Raw genomic sequence first — 22,092 nt, 5'->3', positions numbered from 1 at the left:
GAGCCACGCAGGCGCCCCTCCCCATCATTCTTGAAGAAAAGAACTTCTTTTCCGGAAGCTTCCAGCAGTTTTTTTTCTTCTGTATCACTAGTCTGGATTGGGCCACTCGTCCATCCCTAAAGTAATCGCCCTGACCAGGCAGTGGGTTGTACAAACTGGCGGAGCCTTTCAGGGCTACCTTAGGAGCTGGGTGTGTGCATGTGTGAGTGTGCACGTGTGTCCGTGTCAATCCCCACCAAAGCACACGATCAAGAAATTCTGGTAGGAAGAGATGCCGAGAAGAGGAACCGTAAATGTCCACTGCAGCCAGCATTTACTGAGTGCTTACTGTGTGCCCAGCTCTCTGGAGCTGCTTTTCGTTTGAGGTGACCTTGACACCTTGGGGACTCATCTAACGAGCAGTCGGATCCATGGGCTGGATGCTCACTGGGGAGGACTCTGGAGAGGCTGGGCCAGCCCTACCTCTGCAGGAGTCCAGAACAGTAGGCAGAGCAGTGGGCCCAGGATGAGGCCCTGGGGAGCCCCCTTATTGAAGGGGCGCATGGGGTAAAAGGATGCCAGGAAGGCACCCGAGAAGGAACATCAAGAAGGAGGTGGAGGAAGTCACAGCGGCTGAGGAAGGGGGTGTGGAGAAGGGATGCGTGACCCGTGCGTCAGGTGCACCACGTGAGGAAATGGGGGGTGCGGCCAGAGTCATGATGATGACCGCTCCCCCTTTTGAAGCTCTCCCGATTCTCCAGGCTCTGTTCCAAGTTCTGAGTGCCCTCACAACCACTCTAGAGTCTGTCCCATGAAGGTCTTTATTTCAGACAAGGATGCGGGAGACCGACTTGGCCAGGGGCCGGTGAAAGACCTGATGGAGGCAACTAAGGTTGTGCCAGTGGTGACCTTGATGCCCCCCATTTCTTCTGGGCATCCTCCTTCCTCTGGTCGAAGAAGGCTAATGAGCACAGTCCGCCCAGCCCCTCTCCAGTCTCGCCGATTGGCCCAGGGAGGATCACATGACTTTATCCAAGTCAACGGCCTGCAGGCCCGGGACTTTTAGGGGAGAGGAGCTCTATTTCTTCTGTACTAAATACCCAAGATGGGATGCCGCGAGGCCTGGAGCTGCTGCAGCCATCTTGCAGGCATGAGGGTTTTAAGGCTGTCGGAGAATAGGGACAACACAGGATAGGAAGTGGAGCTGAGCCGAGCCACAGAGAGAGCTGGACGACAGTGTGGGAGTGAGCTCCACCTCCAGCTGTAGCTGAAGCCTTTCTTGTTACTAAACTAACATGTCAGCGAGCCAACAAACTCTGCTGCTTGCCTCGTTTGGGTCGAGCTTTCTGCCATTAACTGAAAGCCAACTGCGTCAGTCACCTATGGCCACAATCAGGCTGCGTAACAAACCACCCCCGGTGGCTAAAGCAATCGAGCTCACGAGACTGGATTTATGTTTAGGTTGAACTGGGCTGGGAAGCTCTTCTGGTCTTGGCTGGGCTCACACAACACGTTGGGCGGCCGGGATGACGGGAACAATGAGGCCACACGCCAAGGCCCCGGTGGAAGGACTTGTGCCACTGTTGATGGTTTGTCGCAGTAGCTTTCAGCAGTCTAGGATAGGTGTCTGAGAGGTGGTTTGTGGTGCCGACGTAGGGTCGGACTTTTCCTACAAACGCAGGAAATGAGGAGCATACGAGAGGTCAGGTTTGCGGGCGGATTGCCCCTCCACTTGAATTTGTGTGACGCTTCCTTGAGGTGAGATTCAAGCAATGTTTTTATGGCAGGAGGCAGGGGGCCTGTTTGTGTTAAGCCCTGTGTGTCTCCTGCATAAGCACTGACTGGCTGACAGGCTCATTCTTTTGTGAATTATCCCTTCCTCTGTCACCAATAATCCAGGTCAGGCCTGAGCAGGTGGGCACATCCTTGAAGCAGCTGCCCACGCGCTGCCAGGCAGAAGAACCGTTCAGTTGAGCCTAGATCGAATTGTGGAACCGTCAGCAAATCAATTGTCGTGTTAGATTTCAGGGTGGTTTGTGTTGAAGCAGTAAATATTTGATGGAGTAAACTACAAAATGAAACTTAAAAAAATTATTGTAATTTAAAAGCATTAGTTTCCTGCTATAACTGAGTGTCTGGGAATTCACTAGAACAGCACAGGAGGGGTCGAGGATGCTGGCCAGAGAGCTGGCCCCAGGGGAAGGCTTTTCACTGCTTTGAATGGTAACCACAGATGCGTGGATGTTCCATGATGTGGGGTGCCCAGGTGGGGACTCCCAGTGGGCTCCAGGATGTCAGGCCTTCAGGGTTTGTTTTTGTTTTTTAATGTTTATTTATTTGAGAGAGAGAGAGGCAGATTGTGAGTAGGGGAGGGGCAGAGAGTGAGAGAGACACAGAATCCGAAGCAGGCTCCAGGCTCCGAGCTGTCAGCCCCGAGCCCAACGCGGGGCTCAAACTCACAAACCACAAGATCATGACCGGAGTCAGAGTCAGACACTTAACCAACTGAGCCACCCAGGCGCCCCTGTTTTTGTTTTTTGTTTTTTAAGTTTATTTACTTATTTTGATGGGGGGGGGAGCAGGAAGGGAAGAGAGAAGGAGGGAGAGAGAATCCCAAGCAGGCTCCACACTGTGAGCACAGAGCCCCACGTAGGGCTCAAACCCACAAACCATGAGATCATGACCTGAGTCGAAGTCAAGTTGGACGCTCAACCGACTGAACCACCCAGGCGCCCCAGGGCTTGGGAGTTTCAACTGCCCACAGCTCAAGCCCCGAGCTGGAGGGCATCTCTAGAAGCACTTCAGTGGTTGCTGTTACCCAGTCACCGGGCTTGCTCTGGTCTCCCCCATCCTGATGGAGCTTTACGGGTTGTAAACCATTTCCCTGTCTTTTATGTCGTCCTCTAGATGCAGTAAAGCTCTCCATGGACCATTTTTATAGGCAGATTGCGTCTGGAGAGAATAGGCGTCCCCCCCAAGGCCGCGGAGCCCGCCAGTACGGTACATCCAGCTCCCTGGATGGCCAGTGGAGGAAGACCGTCGTAGCTGATGTTCACAGCCGCTCACAGCCGGCTTCCTCGGCTCGGACGACTTCACGCCAGCCCTCACCTCACCGCACTGACGTGGCGCTTACCTGTCGGTGGGCTGGTGTTTCCCACTGTCGTTAATCCTCCTGACAGCAGGGACTGCCTTCACTCGGTGTCCCCTCACCCGGCACCACGCCTGGCTTGATTGGGAGCTCGGATGGTGTTTGAACATCAGTGTGGAACATCATTACCATCCTCACGCCTCCTGTCTTCATCTTCCTCCCCCCCCCCTCGCCCCCCGCCACGGACGCTGACACAGGGAGGGGCGCGTGGCATTCACTGCCTCAATGTACCCAAGCCTCCCTCCCCACAGCTGTAAAATGGGAATGATGGGGAGGGAGATCTCTTAGCCCAGAGCATGGCACAGAAGAGGCACTTAATAAATAACGTCTGTAAAAGTCTATGATGAGGACGATTCATTCCGGGACATGATTTAAGGGTTATACACTTGATCTCAAGAGGCAAGGGGTTACCGTCACCCCCTTTTGGCTAGGTGGGATGTCTGTATCTCCTCCACTCTCCCCCAAGCCTGTGGAATTACACTCCCTACCCCCCCCCAACCCCCCAAGCACCTGCAGCAGGTGCCTTCCTGGGCATTGGCAGCACGGCCGGAGGCCACGTATCTGAGTTATGCGTGTGACACCCTGCGCACCTTGTGGCTGCTCAGGGGACATTAGCCCCTGCTGTGGCCACCGACACTTCTGTCTCTCCTCCCTGTCTTCAGCCTCCGTCTCCCCATCTAACAGGGAGGCCACACAGCCACCCCATGGGGGACTGAGGCAGAGTTCAAAGTGTGCCTGCTTTCACCATCTCTGAGACTCTCCTTGGAAAATACCCAGAGGGTTCCTTCCCGAGGCCGATACCATCGTCCATGGGCTTGATGGAAGCCTCCAGGAAGGCCCCCGCATTCCCTGGCTCCAGGCACCATCTGAGCACAAGTCCGTGGGAGAGACAGTGCCGTCTTCACGTGCTCCAAAGGGCTGGCGACAGGACCACTGCCGGGAATCCAGGTGCGGTCCCTCTTCTGCCACCAAGTGGCTGTGTGACCTTAGAACCTGTGACAGGAGCACCTGGATGGCTTAGTGGGTGGAACTTGCGAATCTTGATCTTGGGGTGGTAGGTTCGAGCCCCACATTGGGTGTAGATTACTTTTTTAAAAATCCTGAAAGAAAAAGAAGAAAGAAAGAAAGAAAGAAAGAAAGAAAGAAAGAAAGAAAGAGAAGGAAAGGAAGGAAGAAAAGAAAGAGAAAAAGAAAAAGAAAGGAAGGAAGGAAGAAAAATGAAAGAAAGAAAGAAAGAAAGAAAGAACCTGTGACAGGCAAAGAGGGGAAGAACACTGAAGCGGGAGGGTTTGTCCGGACGCCCTGAGGTCAGGACTGAGAACCGCTCTCCTTTGGGGGTAGGCACCAGAACCTTCATCTGGCGCACCGACGAGGTACAGGTCCACCCCGGAGAGGGAGGGGCCGTGGCCAGTCCTGGACCTACCTCGTCTTTCTGCACCCCTCCTTCCAGCTGGTTCCACCAGGTGGGGTTGGGGAAGGGGAGGATGTGCCCTTGGTTGTGCGTGGGTGCGTGCACGTGTGCGTGCATTCCCCAGTGTGGGGCTCCGCATGCCCCCCTCCTGCCCAGCGTCCATCCGTCCGTCGGTGGGGAGGCTCACACCCCGCGGGCCTGGCGCTGGCGGCGAGGAGGTTTTTAGGAAGACCTGAGCCACCCCCTCGCACCCCTCCCTGACCCAGAGCACCCCCAAACTGGCCCCGCACGCGCACCTTTCAGACTTTGTAGCTGTTTTTATTATTAATATTATCTTTTCCTTTAAGCATCCCTTTAAGGGTGAAATGAAATCCAACCATTTACAGAGAAAATGATTTCAGAATGTACATATTGATTTTCCCTTACAAAAAAAATAATACTATTATCATTGGTGTCCTTAAATTATACATTTCCCAGGGCCCTGCCTTCTGCTTGGGGAAGTCCTGTATCCCCTCCCCAACCGTCACCTTTGCCCCCAAAGCTCTCCCACACCTGCCCCTGGGAATGGACATGACCTGTGGGCCGGCTGAGCCTCCTGAGTCTAGAGGTCATAGGGCCAGTGGTTCCCAGGGAAAGACACCTGGTTATGGCGACAGGGCCAGCAGTGTGCCCGCCCTCACACATTCACAGTTTGGTTTCCTTTCATACTGGGGGAGTGGCCCGGGGCTCCCCTGCCCGCCCCCCCACCCCCCACCCCCCAGAATTCCCAGTGTATGAATGTGAGTATATGTGAAACTCTCCAACCCCACGCCTTGCCCCCCGCCCCCACCCCCACTCTTCTGATGGCTGCTGTCTCCACCCAATGGCCAGGTCTCCACTCAGCAGTGACCACGAACAGGGTTCTGGGTCTGAGAGGGAAGGTGGGTCCTAGCAGACCTGAGCTCCTCCCCTCTTCCTTCCCCTGCCCCGGAGCTGGTGAACTGGAGGCCAGGGACCCCTGCCAGCCTGGGGAGGGGGCATGCCCATAGCAGCCGAGGGTGCCAGGGGCACGAGGTGAGGAAGCCCTCAGGAGGGAGGCCCTGGGCTGGGACTCAGGCACGATTCAGGAGCCCCCAGAGACTGCCTGCCCCCAGAGACTGCCTGTCCAGGGGGTGAGAGAGGTGGCTGGGAAGGCAGGCCCCGGTCTGGGTTGGCCCAGAGCCACAGGGATATCCTGATTTCTTTTGCCACTTCTCAGATCCAAGAGGGACTAGCGGGACTGCTGTAACTCCAAGGGAGGGGTTCCCTCAGGGCACCCTAAAGACTTGCTTGGGGTGGGAGACTGGAGGCCATAGGGCCCTGCCACCTGATTCATGCCTGCCTGCCTGCCGGCCGGACGCTGCTCTGCGGCCAGCTCCCCAGACCACACCCACGCCAGACAGTTCTCTGGACAGAGCTGAGGCAGAGGAGACCCCCTCCCCTTCTGGCCCATCAGGAAACCCCAACAAGACCCCCAGAGACAGTCCTGGCTGGAGGCTGGGTGGGATGGGATGGAAGGATATGGTGGGGACCAAAACAGGCTGGGGAGGTAGTGAGCTCTCAGTTGTTCAGCCCTCGGGCCCGGAGGATTCTCATTCCTTGGACTGAAAGACAGACAGACAGACAGACCCCGCATCCCCCTTTACCCTTGCTTGCTAGGCTCCCCGAGGGCTTTGCGCCTCCGTCACTTTGGGGGAGCTGTGAGGGGCTGTGGCCACAGGCTCCAGGTCCCGGGGAAGGGGAGGCCTGGGCCCTGCCCCCACATCCATACAGAAGCATCTATTTACAGGGACACCCCAATACAGACACACACAAGTACACACCAAACATGCACACATGCCCATAAATACACACACGCACACACAAACATGTCCCGCTCCACAGGCAGGCTCTGCATCCTGGCATGGCTGGGTGAACATCTGTGGGGGCCTCAGGAGGGCGGTGTCTCACCCCTCCTTCAACTGCAGGCTCTCACTGCCCCCCCCCCCCCAGCTCTGGACTGGCAGTGAATGGGGGCAGGAGCAGGTGCGTGTAAGAGCTCTGAACTTGAGAGGAGGATCCTAGGACTGTGTTAGTCATTCTGACGCTCTCTCCCCGTGCCCCTCCCTCTGTGCCAAAGATGCTCCTGGTCTCCGTGCTCTCCTCCTTCCTTTACTAAGAAGACTCTCAAAGCTGAGGCTGGGCATGTGGCTGAAGACTCCCTTTCCCAGCTTCCCTTGCAGCTGCTTGTGACCACGTGACTAAGACCCGGCCAGTGAGATGCGATCGGAAGCGACCATGCCATGCTGGCTCATGCCCTTAACGGGAAAGGACATGTGCTTCTCTTGCCCTTCTCTGCTTCTCCCAGGCTGGGATGCACATGTGATGGTGGGAGCTGAAGCCACCGCTCTGTCCAGAACTGGAAGGTGTGTATGTGGGAAAAAGCAGAGCTGCCCTACTGGATCTGGACCATCTCCCTCTGGACAGTTAAGCTAGAAACAAGCTTGTCTTGCTTAAACCATTGTGTTTGGGGGCCTCTTAATGGCAGCAGCTTAGAATCTAACCAATACATCCCCTGCCCCCATGAGATAAACTGAGGGGAATGAGATGACATAACTGACCTCAGAGTCCTTCCTGGTCCCAGGCAGCCTGTGGGCCCTTCCTGGCTCTAGCCAGCCCCGAGCAGGGGCACAAGGGTGACTCTATCAGAGACGGTGGAGGGCTGGGGCTGTGGGTCCCAGTGGGAAGGGGTGATGGGGAACCTCTGCCTCCCCTAGGCCCCCTCCCAGGCCGGCTTGACCGTCCAGCCTCCGGCTCCCATCCCACCCCGAGAACTGGAGTCTTGGCCTTGCGAGGGCTGAGCGGGCAGCCCACAAGACGACAGTATAAAAAGAAAGACGGAATGTCAAGGCCAGGTTTGCAACCAAAAGCAAGACTCCCCGGGCTTCGGCAGACTCCAGGCCCTACCCCACGGGTGCTATCCAGCGCAGGGGTGTCCTGCGGGCAGAGCTCTCTGCTCCCTCCGGCTCAGCCCTTCCGAGGACACTGCGCTTCCTCCCAGCTGGATGCTCCTTTACATCCCTCCCACCTTGCTGTCCCCTCTTCCTCCTGCACCCGAATGCACCCATTTACGGAGCCCCGGGACCTCCCGGCCTGCCCACCTTCCCGCTGCAGGTCCAAAGCCCCAGGAGGCCCAACGGCAGGTTTCTCCCCGGCCGGGGCCGCAGCTCCCGCGTGGCTGGCCTGGGGAGCTTCTCCTGCGGGTCCCCTTCCCCGACCCTGCCCGCCCTCCCCGGCTACCCAGTAACCGTCATGCACTCTCCGTTGGCACCTCCTGGCCACAGCACTCTGGGTGGACGGAAGGGCTGGACTCCCCTCTCCTGACGAGGAAGGATGCTTTGTGAGCTCACCGGCCTGGCCCTGGGTTCCCAAGGGCTCGGTCCTCTCGGGAACCAGGCAGCCGGCAGAGGGAGGCAGGGAAACAGCAGGAGGGGCTGCCGCCACCCCCCCCCCCACCCCGCCCGCCGGCTCTTTGCAGATCTCGCAGCCTTAGCCTTCGACCACATCCGATCTGCCCCTGGCGGGCGGCCTTCCCTCGGGCCCCCTGTTCCGCCGCCCACCTTCCGCGGTGCTCTTGGGCTCCCGGTAGGGGTTATCCAGCAGGTAGCGGAACTGGGCGTAGTTGCTGAGCAGGTACTTAGGGGCGTACATGTGTTCGCTGGGGTCGGCCGGCGGGTACTCCTGCCGCGTGCCGTCGAACCAGCCGCCCGTGCGGATCAGGCTCCGGATGTAATTGAGGTCCCGCTTGTCCTCGTAGTCGCCCCAGCGGGGGAAGTCGCCGTTCTGGGCGGACACGAGCTTGAAGTAGATGCCCTCGGGCGTGAAGCACCAGGAGCAGTGCCAGCCGGCGAAGTGCAGGGGGCTGCCCAGCGACCACTGCACCAGGATGTGGCCGGTGCGGTTCTCGTACTGGCGGAAGTTGGGCATGGTGTAGTACTGGCGGCGGCGCAGGCGGATGCCGTCCAGCCCGTACACCGTCTGCAGCATGTCCACGGTGCAGCCCGACACCACCTCCAGGGTGCCCGGCTGCTTCCAGAAGAAGCCGTAGAGCGACTTGCGCATGTGGAAGGCGAAGGGCTCCGTCCAGCCGTCGTACAGCTTGAGGAAGAGCACGCCGTCGCGCGCGGGGATCTCGTCGGCGTCGTCGATGATGAAGACGTCGTCGGGCCGCAGGTTGCGCAGCCGCGACACGCCGTCCTGCGTCAGGAAGGTGCGCAGGTAGTCGTCGGCGATCCAGCCGTCCTGCCGCCCGCCCAGCGGGAAGTGGTCCAGGAAGACGTAGAGCACCTTGTGCCGGATGTACTCGAAGGTGCCGTTGGTCAGCATCTCGCGGAACTTGAGCGGCCGCGGCTCCCCGTACGCCGTGAAGTTGGACTCGCACACCACGAACGCGTCCACCACGTCGCCCAGCTCGTGGAAGCGCACGTCCAGCAGGTCGAACTCGTGGTTGACGTTGATGGCGTTGATGACCCGCCGCGGCACCTCCCGGGGCACCAGGCGCTCCTTGGTGGGCAGGTTGGAGTACTGCACCACGGTGGGCACGCCGCAGCTGGGCCCGTGCCAGCCCGGGAGGCACACGCACTCCACCCACTTGCGCCGCGCGCCGCGGGCCCCCGGGCGCTCGCGAGTGCTCAGCAGGTGCCGCGCGGGGCCCCGGGCCGAGGAGCCGTCGGCGCCCTCGGCCTTCTCGTCGGGCCGCCCCGACGGGGGCTTCTCCAGCATCTTGGTGCCCGGTTTGAAGCAGACGCCGCCGGCCTTGGTGCGGACGAAATACTCGGTGGTGTCCTCGGGCAGCACGAAGTCCACCCGGTGGAGCTCCTCGGTGGCCTTGCTCGGCGACAGGGGCTGGAGCAGGGGCGAGTGGGAATAGAGCGGCGTTCGCAGCAGGTCGGGGCTACCCGGCTCCGGGCTGGCCTGGGGCGTGACGGGGGCATTGTTCCAGAAGAAGCTGGACACGAGGTTCGGGCTGAGGGAGGCCAGTTCCCGGGGGAAGGTGACATAGGACAGGGTCTTAAAGAAGTGCAGGAAGGAGATGAGGCACAGGCCGGCCATACAGAACATGAGAAAGAGCTTGTAGCGTCTCATCTTCATTCTGCAGTAAAGAGGGAGACAGCAGCCGGGTCAGGGGGTCTGCAGACCCGGGTGACCAGAGCCCGAGGCCCCTCTCCTAAGGAAGGGAGCCTGAGGAAGCCTCTGCCGCCACCGTGTCTGTGAACGTCCTGGCCAGTGCCTGGCGCCCTTGCATGAGGTCACTTCCTGTCCCCCAGAAGTCTAGCCTGGGAATCCCACTTGCTGTACCAAGTACCCCTGGAAGCCCCCCAGCCCCACCCCGTCAAGGAAATTCCCCTACCAAGTACCCCTGGAAGCCCCCCAGCCCCACCCGGTCAAGGAAATTCCCCTCCTGGCGCGGGACCTCCTCCCTGTTGGCTCAGCCCCGCCCCCCCAGACACTGCCAGGTCAAACACCCCCCCTCCTCCCCTGCAGTCTGATCTTCTACCCGGCCTGCCCACCCTGACCCGACCAGCTGCACCGCTAGGCTTTGCTCCAGCAGCAACAACACCCGGCAGGGCTGAACTTGCCCCCGGGGGGGGGGGGCTCCCAGGCCCCAAGGGAGGGAGTGCGACCGCCGACTTGCCCCCCACCCCGCCCTGCCCCGGAACCGCCCAGGGTGCTGTTCTTTTTTTCCCCGTTGGTGTGGATATGTTGACACATCAGTTCCTTTTCACTGAAAAATATTCACAGGCCTCAAGGAAACACATTGAACTCTGACACACTTAAGAAGGGTAAGTACAGGTGCCCGTTTCACTCCCCCCTCTCCAGACCGGTCTCCCCACACAGCTTGACCTGTCTGACGTGTGTTGCTGGGTTTTACATGCAACATTTCTGTTCTTGCTTTCCTATTTTTCGTAAATAGTATCATACTGGACACTAAGCGCACTCGAGTTGTTTTCCCCAATCAATGACGGATGAAACAGACTTTCGTATCAGTAGTTAATAAATCTGCCATTTCCTTTTAAATCCCACATAATATTCCACGGTTATTTTGAATGAATCACTGTCTATTCATGAGTGAGTCATGACTACAACCATTCTCTATTCATTTATGCAGTGTGATTTATCGATTCGTTTGCTTTTATTTATTTATTTAGGAGAGAGAGAGAGCACCAGCAGGGAAGAGGGGCAGAGGGGCAGCGGGGGGAGAAAGAGAGAAAGAGAATCTTAAGCAGGCTCCTCCTTCAGTCGGGGCTCGATCCCATGACCCTGGGATCGCGACCTGGGCCTCAATCAAGAGTGGGACGGTCAACGGACTGGGCCACCCGGGTGCCCCAATTTTATCAATTAGTTGATGGCTGGGGAATGGACAGCCTTGTATATTGTCTTTGACAGTTTAAGTAAATGTTCCAGACACTCTTCACTCGGTCTCCCCTAGGGCTAATGTCTTATATAGCACCATGGTACATTTGTCATAACTAAAAAATGGAAATGGCCACATTACTATTAACTAAAGTCCACACTTTGTTCAGATGTGCTACTTATCTCGTGAATGAGCCCGTGTAGCGAGACGGCACTTCTGACTGTAAGCGTCCAGCTCACTTTGTCCCGGGGCCCAGGGAGGCGGGCAGGCAGGCTGGAGGCTACACCCATTTGGCCGAGTAGGACCAACGACTTGGCTGGATGACCTACAGGGTCGCTGGAGGGGCTAGGACAGAAACCCGGGCTTTGGCATCTGGTGTTTTCATTTCCCCTTCCGTAGATCCCTATGAGTGAGACACTGCCCTTCCACCTAGAACATTCTTTCCCTTAAAATGTTCCTTTCTGTGGCTTCTCTTCCCTTCTCCGGGTCATTTGGGCGCCTTCCTGCCATACTCTGCCCTCCACTTCCTAACTCTGAAGGCAGCAGGGGAGAAAGAGGCACACTTGTCTTCAAACTTCTGTGACCTCAAGAACAGCTCACCATCCTAAACGTCAGTTTCTACACCTGTGAAATGGGTACAGTGTTCCTGGTGGGCAGCAGGTGCTCAATAAACTTCCATGCTTTCAATGCTGGAAGATTCCAACGTTAATTTTCTCTAAGCTGCGTGGTCATAACGCACAGAATCATGACATGTTTGACCTAGAAAACATTTTAAGAATCACCTCCTTCAATCCTTTAATTTTCTAGAGGAGGAAACCAGGACCTAGGGGGCTTCAGGGACCTGCCTGAGGTTACAAAGCAGGGGCAGGAACCCGGGTGGCTTGACTCCTGTGCTACACCCCCTTCCCGGCCTCACCTTGGTGAGGAGTCCTGAGCAAGCTAGTGAGAACAGTGGGGTCGCCAATCCCACTGGCCAGGGTACTTGTGCTGTCGGGTCCAAGGGGACCCACCTCCTCTAGTTTGAATGCCTGGGCGCTCCTGGAGCCTGCCCAAGGGTGACCTGCACAGCTGACTGCAGACAGGCAGGACAATCGGGGGTGGGGGCCTGACCTCTGCTAAATGTCAGCTTGCCCTAGGGCCAGGGTGGGAGGGGCCGGTCTCCACTGGCTTTTGGGAAGACAGGAGGGAGGGGCTGCCCCTTGGCAACCTTCTGAAGCAGGTCGTCTGGGCTCCTCTCTCTATCAGGGATTCCAGCCCTACGCTGGCAAAGTGAGACCTGATAGACCAGGTCAGCAGGGTGGGTGCAGGGGCAGAGGGGTGAGGCCCGATACAGGCGGGTAGATAGGAGTTCTTGCTGTGGCGGACACCAGGCAGAAGGCAACACTGAAGACTGATGTCAGCACAGCGGAAGCCTCCACGGTGACCCGCCAGAGGGCTTTGAGGACCTACTCAGGCAGCCCTGATCCTTCTGGCAGGCGATTTCCACCCCCCGCCTTGGAACCTGCCTCCGTGGAGCACACCCCGATCCTGGCCCCCGCTGGACTGAGCTGGCCCATGAGCCGTGGAGGGCAGGGTCAGGCTGCCACTCAGACTAATTCCTGTAGCCGAGGTCACACTGACCCAGCTGCCCCTCGGTTCCCGGGCCAGGCTGGCTTTCAGGATCTCGTTACGCCTGGCCAGATGTGCCCTGCGGAAGACAGACTCACCTGTGCCTGGGATCCCCCTTTCACGGGGGCTTTCAGCGGGCGGCCCCCTGATGAGGCCCGGGCCTGGCTTGCTGCTGGGAATGAAGGAGCCGAGTGGGGCTCCCGTGTTGCTCCGGCGGCTGAGGAGACTCAGGTGGTCGGCCTGGAGCAAGCCAGTGCCTCACAGACCAGACTTCCTGGGGCGCCTTCGCTTCTGGCTTCACTCTTACTCTTCTTGTCCTGATCCCTTCTTATCTTATCTTCATGTATTTTGAAAAGTGCTCCAAATACATTTTTTTTTTTTGACTGAGTGGCATATAAATAGGAAACTGAATAAATAAAGCATCGGCACCCGTGGTCTCCTGTCTCATCCACCCTGGGAGGCTACTGTAACCACCCATTTCACAGATGGGGAAACAGGCTCGGAAAGGTGACGAGACTTTTCCCAAAGGACGTTAAGCAGGTGGCGACGTCAGGACCCGAACCCACTTCCGCTCTCATGCCAGCACCTCTCTCCCTCCTTACGGCCAAGGCTAGATCCCTCCAGGTGGCCCAGCTGTGAGCGAAATCCATGGAACCAAACTAGGCCCCAGCTGACAGCATTTCTACCTCTGTCCGAACGCCTCTTCGAGAAACACCCAGCGGTAACAATAAAGCTGATGGTCACTGACGCTTACAAGCCAGCGATTGTCCCGAGCACATTACACACTTGACCTCACTGGATCCTCTCAACAGGAAGCAGGTGCTATGCTATTGCCATCCCCATTTTACAGATGAAGAGACTGGGGACAGAGAGATGGTATAATTTGCCCACTGTCACACAATTAGGGAGGGTCAGGCTCCGTGGGATCAGCTATGGTAAACCTGTCCTGAGCCCCCTCCATCTGCCACACTCAACCCAAGTAGGGTGACACTCATGAAGAGTCTACTGGTGACCAGGGAGGACAACACAGTGGATGGAACAGGCACCGTCGCATCTGACCCACACGCTACCCCACAGGCTGCTCACCCAACCCATATCTTCCATTCACTCAGCGACTGCTTATCAAGAGCTGGCTATGTCCCAGGCACTGTGCAAGGCCCTGGGAACACAGGGGACAAGGCAGACGAGGACCCCCACCTCCATGCAGCACACATGGGGGTGAGTAAGGCAAGGGACTGCAATAAACTAGAAATCAACGAGTCAGGTAATAACTTTAGCAAGAGAAGTGCCCCGGAGAAAAAGCAGGGTAAAGGATTGGGAGGTCACATGGCTTCACTGACAAACGGGGGCCAGTGCAGGCCTCACTGAGAAGAGGAGACTTAAGGAGGAGAAAGACTTGAAGACGACAAGAGAGCAGGGGATGAAGGTTCTGGGCAGAAGGAACAGCCGGCGCTCAGGAGGGAGGGATGCGCCCAGATCACACACAGCCTGGGGCCACAGCAGGAAATGTCGCTTTCACGGAAGGATTCTGATCAGAGGAGGAACATGACCCGACTTGGGTCTGAGGAGGCTCACTTGGGCTGCTCTTTTGAGAACACACTGTTGCCTGAAGAATGGAGCGGGGAGAACAATGAAGAGGCCCCAGCACTGTCCAGGCAAGACAAGAGTGGCTTTCACCAGGGTGGGGGAGAGGGCTGCAGAAAGTGCTCTGATTCTGCTGGATTTGCCAAAGACCTGGATGTGAAGTGCGAGCAAGGGGTCAGGACCTAGAAGGATGGGGTAGTCTTCGACTGGGGTGGGGGCCACCCCTCAACAGCCTTCATGGAGATGGTAAACGGCAGAGCTGGGCTTTGAGACGGGCTGTCTCTGCAGGGTCCTCGCTCTAACCCTCACCTCGGCATCCTGCCCAGCAGATGCAAACATGGAGGCTGAGTGAGGGGCGTGGCCAGTCACACAGCTGGCTAATGGCAGAGTCTGGCTGTTGACCTTGGTTCTCTGGACCCAAATCTCATGTCCTTTCCATAGTATGCTTGGTCTAGAAGCTTCACAGTTTGGATGGGAGTGGAGGTGAGCAATACGTTGGATCTGGGAGTAGGAGCTGGGCTGGGGGGCACTGTCCAGCTCACCGCTCTCCAACCTCTACTCCTGCCTCCTGGCATGTTTGAGTCCCTCTAAGAACTCAGGACTCCAAGAGGGGTGTGGTGGTCAGGACCTGTCTGGAGAAACAAGTTTAACTGAGGAAGGACTTGGGGTCTCTAATGGGCTCGCCCATGGCCCTCCAAGGCCCTGGGCACGCAGCTCCCTGAGGACAAAACCCCTGTCTGAGTCCCTCCTCCTACAGAGAATGATCTTAGGCAACTCAGAGGCCACAACTTAGGCCCTTACTCATCTCAGTGAAATTCACCCCATACTTCTCAGGTGCTTGCTGTGTGTCAGGGCTGGCCTCCCTTGAGACCAAGTGCCTCCTGTCCCAGGTCACAACCTGGAGGAACCATCCCGAGCTCTCCCAACCCTCTTCCCGACTCCCTGCATCAGCCTCTGGGCTCATAAAGCCACTGTGAACCCGAGCCTCAACTCCCTGATCTACGAAATGGATATAAGCATTCCTGTCCTGCCCACTTTTCTGTTTGTTTGCGGCTTCAGCAACAGAAATTTATTTTCAGTTCTGGAGGCCAGAAGTCTGAGACCAAAGTGTCCGCAGACTTGATTCCTTCTGAAGAGGGAGAATCTGCTTCATGCCTCTCCTCTAACGTCTGGTGGTTTTGCTGGCCATCTCTGGCATCCTCAGCTTGTAGAAGCAGCACCCCATCTCTGCCTTCACCGTCCCATGGTACCCTCCCTGTGTGCACGTCTATGTGCACAAATTTCTCCTATCAGGACACTAGTCATATTGGATTAGGGGCCCACCCCACTCTAACATGACCTCATCTTAATTTGACTAATTACAGCTGTACTGAACCCATTTCTGTCCTGCCCCCTTCAAATGAGACACCAAATCGGGGAGACCAATCCATAGCCCTGTCCTGTTCGCAACGCTCACCACGCTGGGCTCACCTCCCCTGACATCTGTCTCCCCAGCGGGACTACCAGCTCCCTGGGGCAGGGAGCTGTACGAAAAGCTCAAACAAAAAGCACCCTGCATTGAGGTCTCCTCAGTGCGTTCACCATCACTTCCGTGCACACAGACTCTGGAACCAGACTGCCTGGTCCAAATCTTGGCTCTGCCATCTCCTATCTGTGCAGCCTTGGGCAAGTTCACAACTTTCCTCCTTTTTCATCTATAAAGTGAGGGTTCAGTAATACCCCATGTAAAGCACTTGGCACATAGTGAGTGCTAAATAAACTTTAACTCTTCTTACTCCCATTGCTATGCCCCAGCCTGGCAGAGAGCAGAGAGAACCTTCGGGTAAGGGCATGGCTGGAGCAAAGGCTTGGAGGTGAGCCTCTGGCAAAGCCTGGGCCCTGGTGGGTGCTGTCCTGTCCCAGAGGGGAACGGAGCAGAGCAGGGGCTCAGTAAGTGAAGCCTAGGCTGAACCTGAGCCTGACAGTGGAGGGGCTGAGAAGCAGCTCCCCACTTCCCGGGATGCTGGGGAAAGGAGGAAGAAAGAACTGTCGGGCTCTCTAGGAGCTTCCCCAGGCCGCCCCCCACCCCCAACCCCATACACACATACTCCATGAGTTGTACCCAGCCCCAGGAGCCTGGGTCTCCTGCATGAAGTTGGCAGGGGATGGGCTGGATGCTTCCTGGTAGCCAGATAATCAGGGACAGGGGAGGCTAAGGCTGATCCTGACCCAGGACGGTGACAGGATCAGCCCAACCTGGGCCTCCTCTTCTTGTGCTGACTTGTGGCTGTAGCCATGCCCCAGAAGGTACCCCTGGGCAGGTTTTCTTCTTTCCCTCCCTCTTCCCACGTCTTCCTTCTCCTCCTTGTGCCCTCTTTCTTTGGGCTCTGCTTAGAAGGTTGATTGGGTGAGGGAGGGAATCAGATGAACTCAAACCCCACAAGCCAGCAACGACCTCAGGGTCAGGGCTCAGGCTGAGTCCAGTGGGGGCTCTTGGCCAGAGAGAAGACAGGTGCTCCCTGGAGACCACAAGCTACATCTGTGGGCCTTATCAGGCTGGCAGCAGCCTCCTGGGTGCAGACACACCCTGACAACTGTCATCGGGTGATGAGAGGTTCCCATGGAGCTCTCCATGGTCCTGAGCTTGCCTGCGCTGACCAGGGTCCTAGCTCAGCCCTGGGAATGCCCTCTGCCAGCCTCTCACTGGCCCCTGCCAGCCTCCTCTGTGGTTCAGTGGCTCACGTCCTAATGGCCACTTCCCTTGCCCACCACCCTCTGACCCCCTTCCCTGCCTGCCTCATGACACCTGATCCCTGGTGTCCTCAGTTCTGGAACAACCATGGGGCACTCAACTCCTACAACTGGAAGAAGGAACCAGCTGCACTCTATGTCCAGCAGCAGAGAGATCTGACACCTAGTAGGTGTTCAGGACGCTCTGGGAAATGTCCACTGGGGAAACCTTGGAGGTTGCACAGCCCACCTTGTCTCCACTCTTGGGCAAGAACTGGCGCATCTAAAACCCCCGGCCTGGGAGCACCTTTGAATGCAACCTCACAGCCTCTCCAGGAATTAGTCCATCTGCTTGAAAGGGCATCTTGATTTTGCGCTGAAGTCCGCCTCCCTGTGCTCACCTCTACCCTACATTCTAGTCCTACCCCATGTGACCCAAGGGCTCCGCCCATCTCCATGGGGGAGGCAGGAGGTGTATCTTTGCATCAAAGTGCCTAAGACACAGAGTAGGCACGGCGGTTGTGATGTCAGATCTGAACACTGCCTATGATTTTGACAAGTTATCTTACCTCTCCCTGCCTCAGCTCCCCTTCTCTGTAAAACGGAGGTGTAATACTTCCTACCTCATAAGGTTGTTTTGAGAATCAAAGGAGTTAATCCATGCAAAGGACTAGTAACTGTGCCGAAGCATACAGTTAGTGCTCAGTGAGCAGTGGCCTCCATTGTTACTGGAAGTCAGAAAGATTTCATTTGAACCCCAAAGCTGTAATTTCCTGTGTGCTTAAGCAAGTTACTTAGCTTCTCCGAGCCTCAGTCTTAGATGAAGAAGGAAGCTATCCTCTCCCATGCAGTCCTGTGGGAGATCTGGATGAGCCATGGTGTCCAAGCATCCTGCAAGGAGCTTAGCAACTGGTAGATGCTCTAAAAATGCCTGTCTCTTTTCTTCAGTTTGGCTTTCCTGCCAGACACCCAAATGTAGATGATACAACTGAACATGCCAGGCCTTGCTCCTGGCCAGCTTTGTTAAAGGACTGGGCCAATTGGAAGGCTGCTTACTACTGACTGGCACCCAGCACCCTACAAGGCATTCTCAGTGACTCATCTGGCTTTCAGAACCCAGGGAATGTGGAGCCCACAGAGGTCCAGACTCCTCTCCCAGGGTCGGAAGGGTCCTGGTGTAAGAATATTGGCCACACCCTCACCCGAGGCCCATGCCAAGTGCCCATCTGGCCTCTGCTTGTCCAATTCTTAGCACCACCCATTCCAAGCACGTTGGGCTGCTAGAAATCTTCCTTCTGTTGACCTAAATCAGCTTCCCTGGAGCTGCTGCTACTGCTTCCGGGTCCTTCCTTGGGGTTAAGCAGAGCAAGTCAGCGCCGCAGGGATCAGAAGACTCCGGGACTAAATAAGGGTCCTTCCAATATGAGGTTCCATGATCCCACATAGGGAGACGGGCAGAGGAGGCAGCTACGGAGTACGACAACTTCCGGAGTCCTGGCAAGATGTGAGAATGGCTGACGCTGTATCTATTTCTTTACCCCTCATTTTATCCATTCTTCGGCTCGAGTCCATCAGGCAAAGCTCCATAAGGTCAAGCCAACACGCGAGGGTCACCCTACAGCCAGCACATCATCCAGGCCACTGGTGAGCATTTACCAAGAACTTGTAGTGTGCCGGGCACTGCCACCGCAATGGCTGGAGAAACTGGGGCCCAATTCCTGGGGCCAACCCTGGAGGAAGGTACGTGAGTCTCCACTTTATAAATGCGGAAATGGATGCTTCAGGAGGTTAAGCTACTCGCTCAGGTACACAAGGCTGGTGGGAATGAAGCAGATGGAAACCAAGATTCCCCAAGCCTCCTGCACCTACTGACAGGCAGACCTGGGACCCAGTGGGGCTGCAGATTTGGGGATTCTGCCCCAGGCTAAACACAAGTGGCTTGGCTGAGGGAGGGTCTGGTGTATCATGACGCCCAGTCCCCAGGACTTCTACTCCCCGGTCTCTCCAGAGAGAAGTCAGCTTAAAGGGCCAGCCCTGGCCAAGGACCCCATCTGCCCAGCAACTAGAAAGTCCTGGCAAACCTTGTTCACCATGGGGCAGGTGGGAGAGCTGCTGCTCCTATCCACAGATAAGGAAACCAAGGCCCGAAGGAGATGCACAGCTACAATGGGAGCCAGTTCTTGACCAGCCAGATGGGGCACCCAGGCCACTCCCCTGGGCACAAAGATCCGGGCCCTACTCTTTCTGCTGGTACAGCTCCAGGGCAGGGGCCCGGCTGAAGGCTCAGCCAATGCCCATGCCCAGGAGCTCTTTCCGTGATGAACCCTCCCCCTCCCCATACTCCACAATGAGCCAGCGTGCCCTGGGCCTCTCTCCTTCCTCCAAACCCCTCCCCTCCAGAACTCCGCCTGGTCCCAGCCCCCTGCCAGCTGCTGGAGAACTTTCCCACGGTGTGGTTAGCATGTGCCTGAGAAAGTTAGTTCCCAAGGCTGGGACCTGCCCTCAGCGACCTGGGGCCTCCTCTTTCCCCACTGGTCGTTGGCCCACCGAGGATATCAGTGTCTGCTCCCCAGAGGCCCATGGGTAGTGAAGATATAGAACATTTCCACCATCCCGGAATGTTCTATTGGATAGCACTGAGGCTAAACAGATCAGTCATCCTCAGGCATCAGCCAATGGGGTGGCTTTGCTCAGAAGCCTGCAGTGGTTCCCAGCCTCCAGCACTGAGGCTCGTGGCTGTTGTGACCCCTGCCTCTTGAGATCTGCCCCTACCTTCCCTCATTCATGTTAACATGGCGGTCACCACTTATCACGTGCTTAAATGATGTGCCAGCTGTCAGCTGGGGGTTTTACACATACTTGACCCTCCCAGCCATCATGGGGGTAGGACTTATTATTATCCCCGCTTTACCCAGGAAGAAACTGGAGCTCAGAGGGAAAAGCCACCTGCAGAACATTCCTCTGCCCACCTGTACACATCCACTGCTCTGTAGGGCCTGAGAGCCACACAGCCTTCCACTTACAGTGGGGGGGGTGGGGGTGGAGATGTTGGCCTCATCCCCAGGCCACTGAAGGCTCTGAGTGGGGCGACTCCCTAAGCCTGTGCCTGAGGGTGGCCTATGTCAGCTTCCAGAGCCATCCAAGAGCACACTCTGCGCTGTCCAACACACCCGCCATTAGCCCCATGTGGCTGCCGAGCACTTGAAATTGACTGGGAGTCTGAGGAGCTAATTTACAACGTAACTTAATTTGAATTTTAGTTTAATAGGCGCGTGTGCTAACAGCTACTGCATTGGAGCCCACAGGTTTGGACCAGACTGGGGAGAACAGGGCAGGGAGATGGGATGACAGCACCAGCCCTGTGGGAATGGGGGGCTGGCCACGGGAGGGGGCAGCGTGATCGGAGGAGAGGATGCTCATCGGGACAGCTGCGGTGCAGGAGGCGAGGACGCAGCCTGTGGCCTCCGGCCTGGGACACAGGACCAGGGTGGGGAGGGGTAGCAAGCTGCCGTGACAAAGTGACAGAGGGAGTGAGCAGCAGGAGGGTCACGGCCTCACGGGCAAGAGGTGGGCTGGAGGTAGGACCTGGGGAAAGTCTGGGAAGGAGGAAAGGGAGGAAGAGAGCCCCAGTGCCTGGGGGTGGAGGGGTGGGAGGGAGGGGGCTGGGCCTCATTCTGCCGAGGCGGCTGGAGGCACTGCGACGGAGCTGTGGTGTTCAGATCACAAGGCTGTGGTGAAGATTTCACTTTATTTTTTAAAGCTTATTTATTTTGAGAGAGAGACAGAGACAGAGAGACAGAGAGAGCCTGCATACGTGAGTGGGGGAGGGGCAGAGAGCGAGAATCCCGAGCAGGCTCCATGCTGTCCATGCAGAGCCTGACGTGGGGCTCGAACACACGAACTGATCATGACCTGGGCCAAAATCAAGAGTGGGATGCTTAAATGACTGCACCACCCAGGCGCCCCAGGATTTTAAATACAAGTGCCTGCAGCCCTGCCTGGAAGAGAGACCACCAGGTAGGTGCTTGTGAAACATCTGGTGAGGGGCATGTGATGAACGTCACAGGAGGGAGACTGAGGCATCTGTCTCTGGGAAGCAGACTCTTGGTGGGTGGCTTTGGGGAGGAGAAGATGGGAATAGACACAGACATACACAAACATCACACGTAAAGGGCGATGTGGGCACTGAGAACAGGTATTCCCAAATCAGGTTCCATGGAACCTCACGGGGTCCTCCTGGGACCAGAGAATGAGGTGGGGGGGGGGGGAGGAGAGAGGTAACAAAGCCAGGGACGACCCCCCCCCAAAAAAAAACCATCAAAAAGATGCTGTCTCAACTTCTCAATTTCATACATTGGCGTTCCTCGTAAGATTTTGTTTGCGGAAAACTTTTCTACACCAAAAACCGGTCTGAAAACCCCAACCAGGCAGAGAAGGAACCGTGTGAACCTCAAAGGGCAGAGCACTGATGAATGCCCACCCATGGTGGTGGTGGGCATGCATTTCAGAAGCCCCACCCACCCTGCCCCGGGGGAGGGGTGGGGGCTCTGATGGCCTCACATACACAGCCTGGAAAGGAAAGTCACCAATTGGGCCTGGAGGAACAGCCATCCCAGGAGTGGGGAGTGGTCTTGCCCGAGCCCCCTTAGCGGTCCAGGGAGGGAAGGTGGACGGGTCCCAGCAGGAGTGCAGGCACTGTCAGGCCGGGGTAGGAGGAGCAGGTGGCGGCCACCCAAGTATGACCGCCAGCCACTGAGCCAGGGGCCATGTCTCCGCCAACCCCTGCTTCTGCCCCGTCACAGCAAACCTCAGCAGTGATCGGTCTTGTCCCCTGCCCTGTTCATTCCATTCCCACACTGTGCGTGCTCCAAGTCAGGCTGACCCTGTGTTCCCGGCGCCCAGCACGGGGCCCAGCCCAGACATTCAGTGGATGTTTGGGACAAGCCAGAGGGGTGAGCACTAAGGTAGAACAGGGATCGGGCTGTGTCCCCGTCAGCAGGGCCACATCCAGTCACGGGCTTGCCCGGTGAAGAATCAAGGGGCATAGCTACCCTGGTGGGGGCTGGGCCGGGGTGGAGGGAAGGCGCCCAGGGGCTGGGAGGACCACAGTCAGTCACGGCGCTTCTGTCCTTCCCTAGGGTCGGTGGAGAGAGCAGATCGGTCCTGGCTTTTGGAGCTGGGGTTGCAGCGGGGCCCAGGACACACAGATGAAGTCCCGCCCCTAGAGCTCAGTCCGGTGGC

General features: G+C 57.2%; 1 protein-coding gene across 4 annotated transcripts in view; it reads right to left on the bottom strand.

Moving 5' to 3' along the window:
* Positions 1 to 8,037: 8,037 nt before the first annotated feature.
* MGAT3 (beta-1,4-mannosyl-glycoprotein 4-beta-N-acetylglucosaminyltransferase) overlaps positions 8,038 to 22,092 on the bottom strand; it is a 31,789-nt gene continuing 17,734 nt past the window's right edge. For 3 of the 4 annotated variants that reach the window (XM_042993308.1, XM_042993307.1, XM_042993309.1), the window contains exon 2: positions 8,038 to 9,687. In XM_042993308.1, coding sequence (XP_042849242.1) covers positions 8,085 to 9,687 — 1,603 coding nt within the window. In that variant the 3' untranslated portion in view covers positions 8,038 to 8,084. Of the gene's footprint in view, positions 9,688 to 11,866; positions 11,971 to 22,092 lie in introns of those variants that run through there. The other variant, XM_042993310.1, reaches the window with a different exon arrangement.

Source organism: Panthera tigris, chromosome B4 (genome assembly GCF_018350195.1).
Source record: "Panthera tigris isolate Pti1 chromosome B4, P.tigris_Pti1_mat1.1, whole genome shotgun sequence".
Lineage (NCBI taxonomy): Eukaryota > Metazoa > Chordata > Mammalia > Carnivora > Felidae > Panthera > Panthera tigris.
This window is presented reverse-complemented; position numbering and strand designations above follow the sequence as displayed.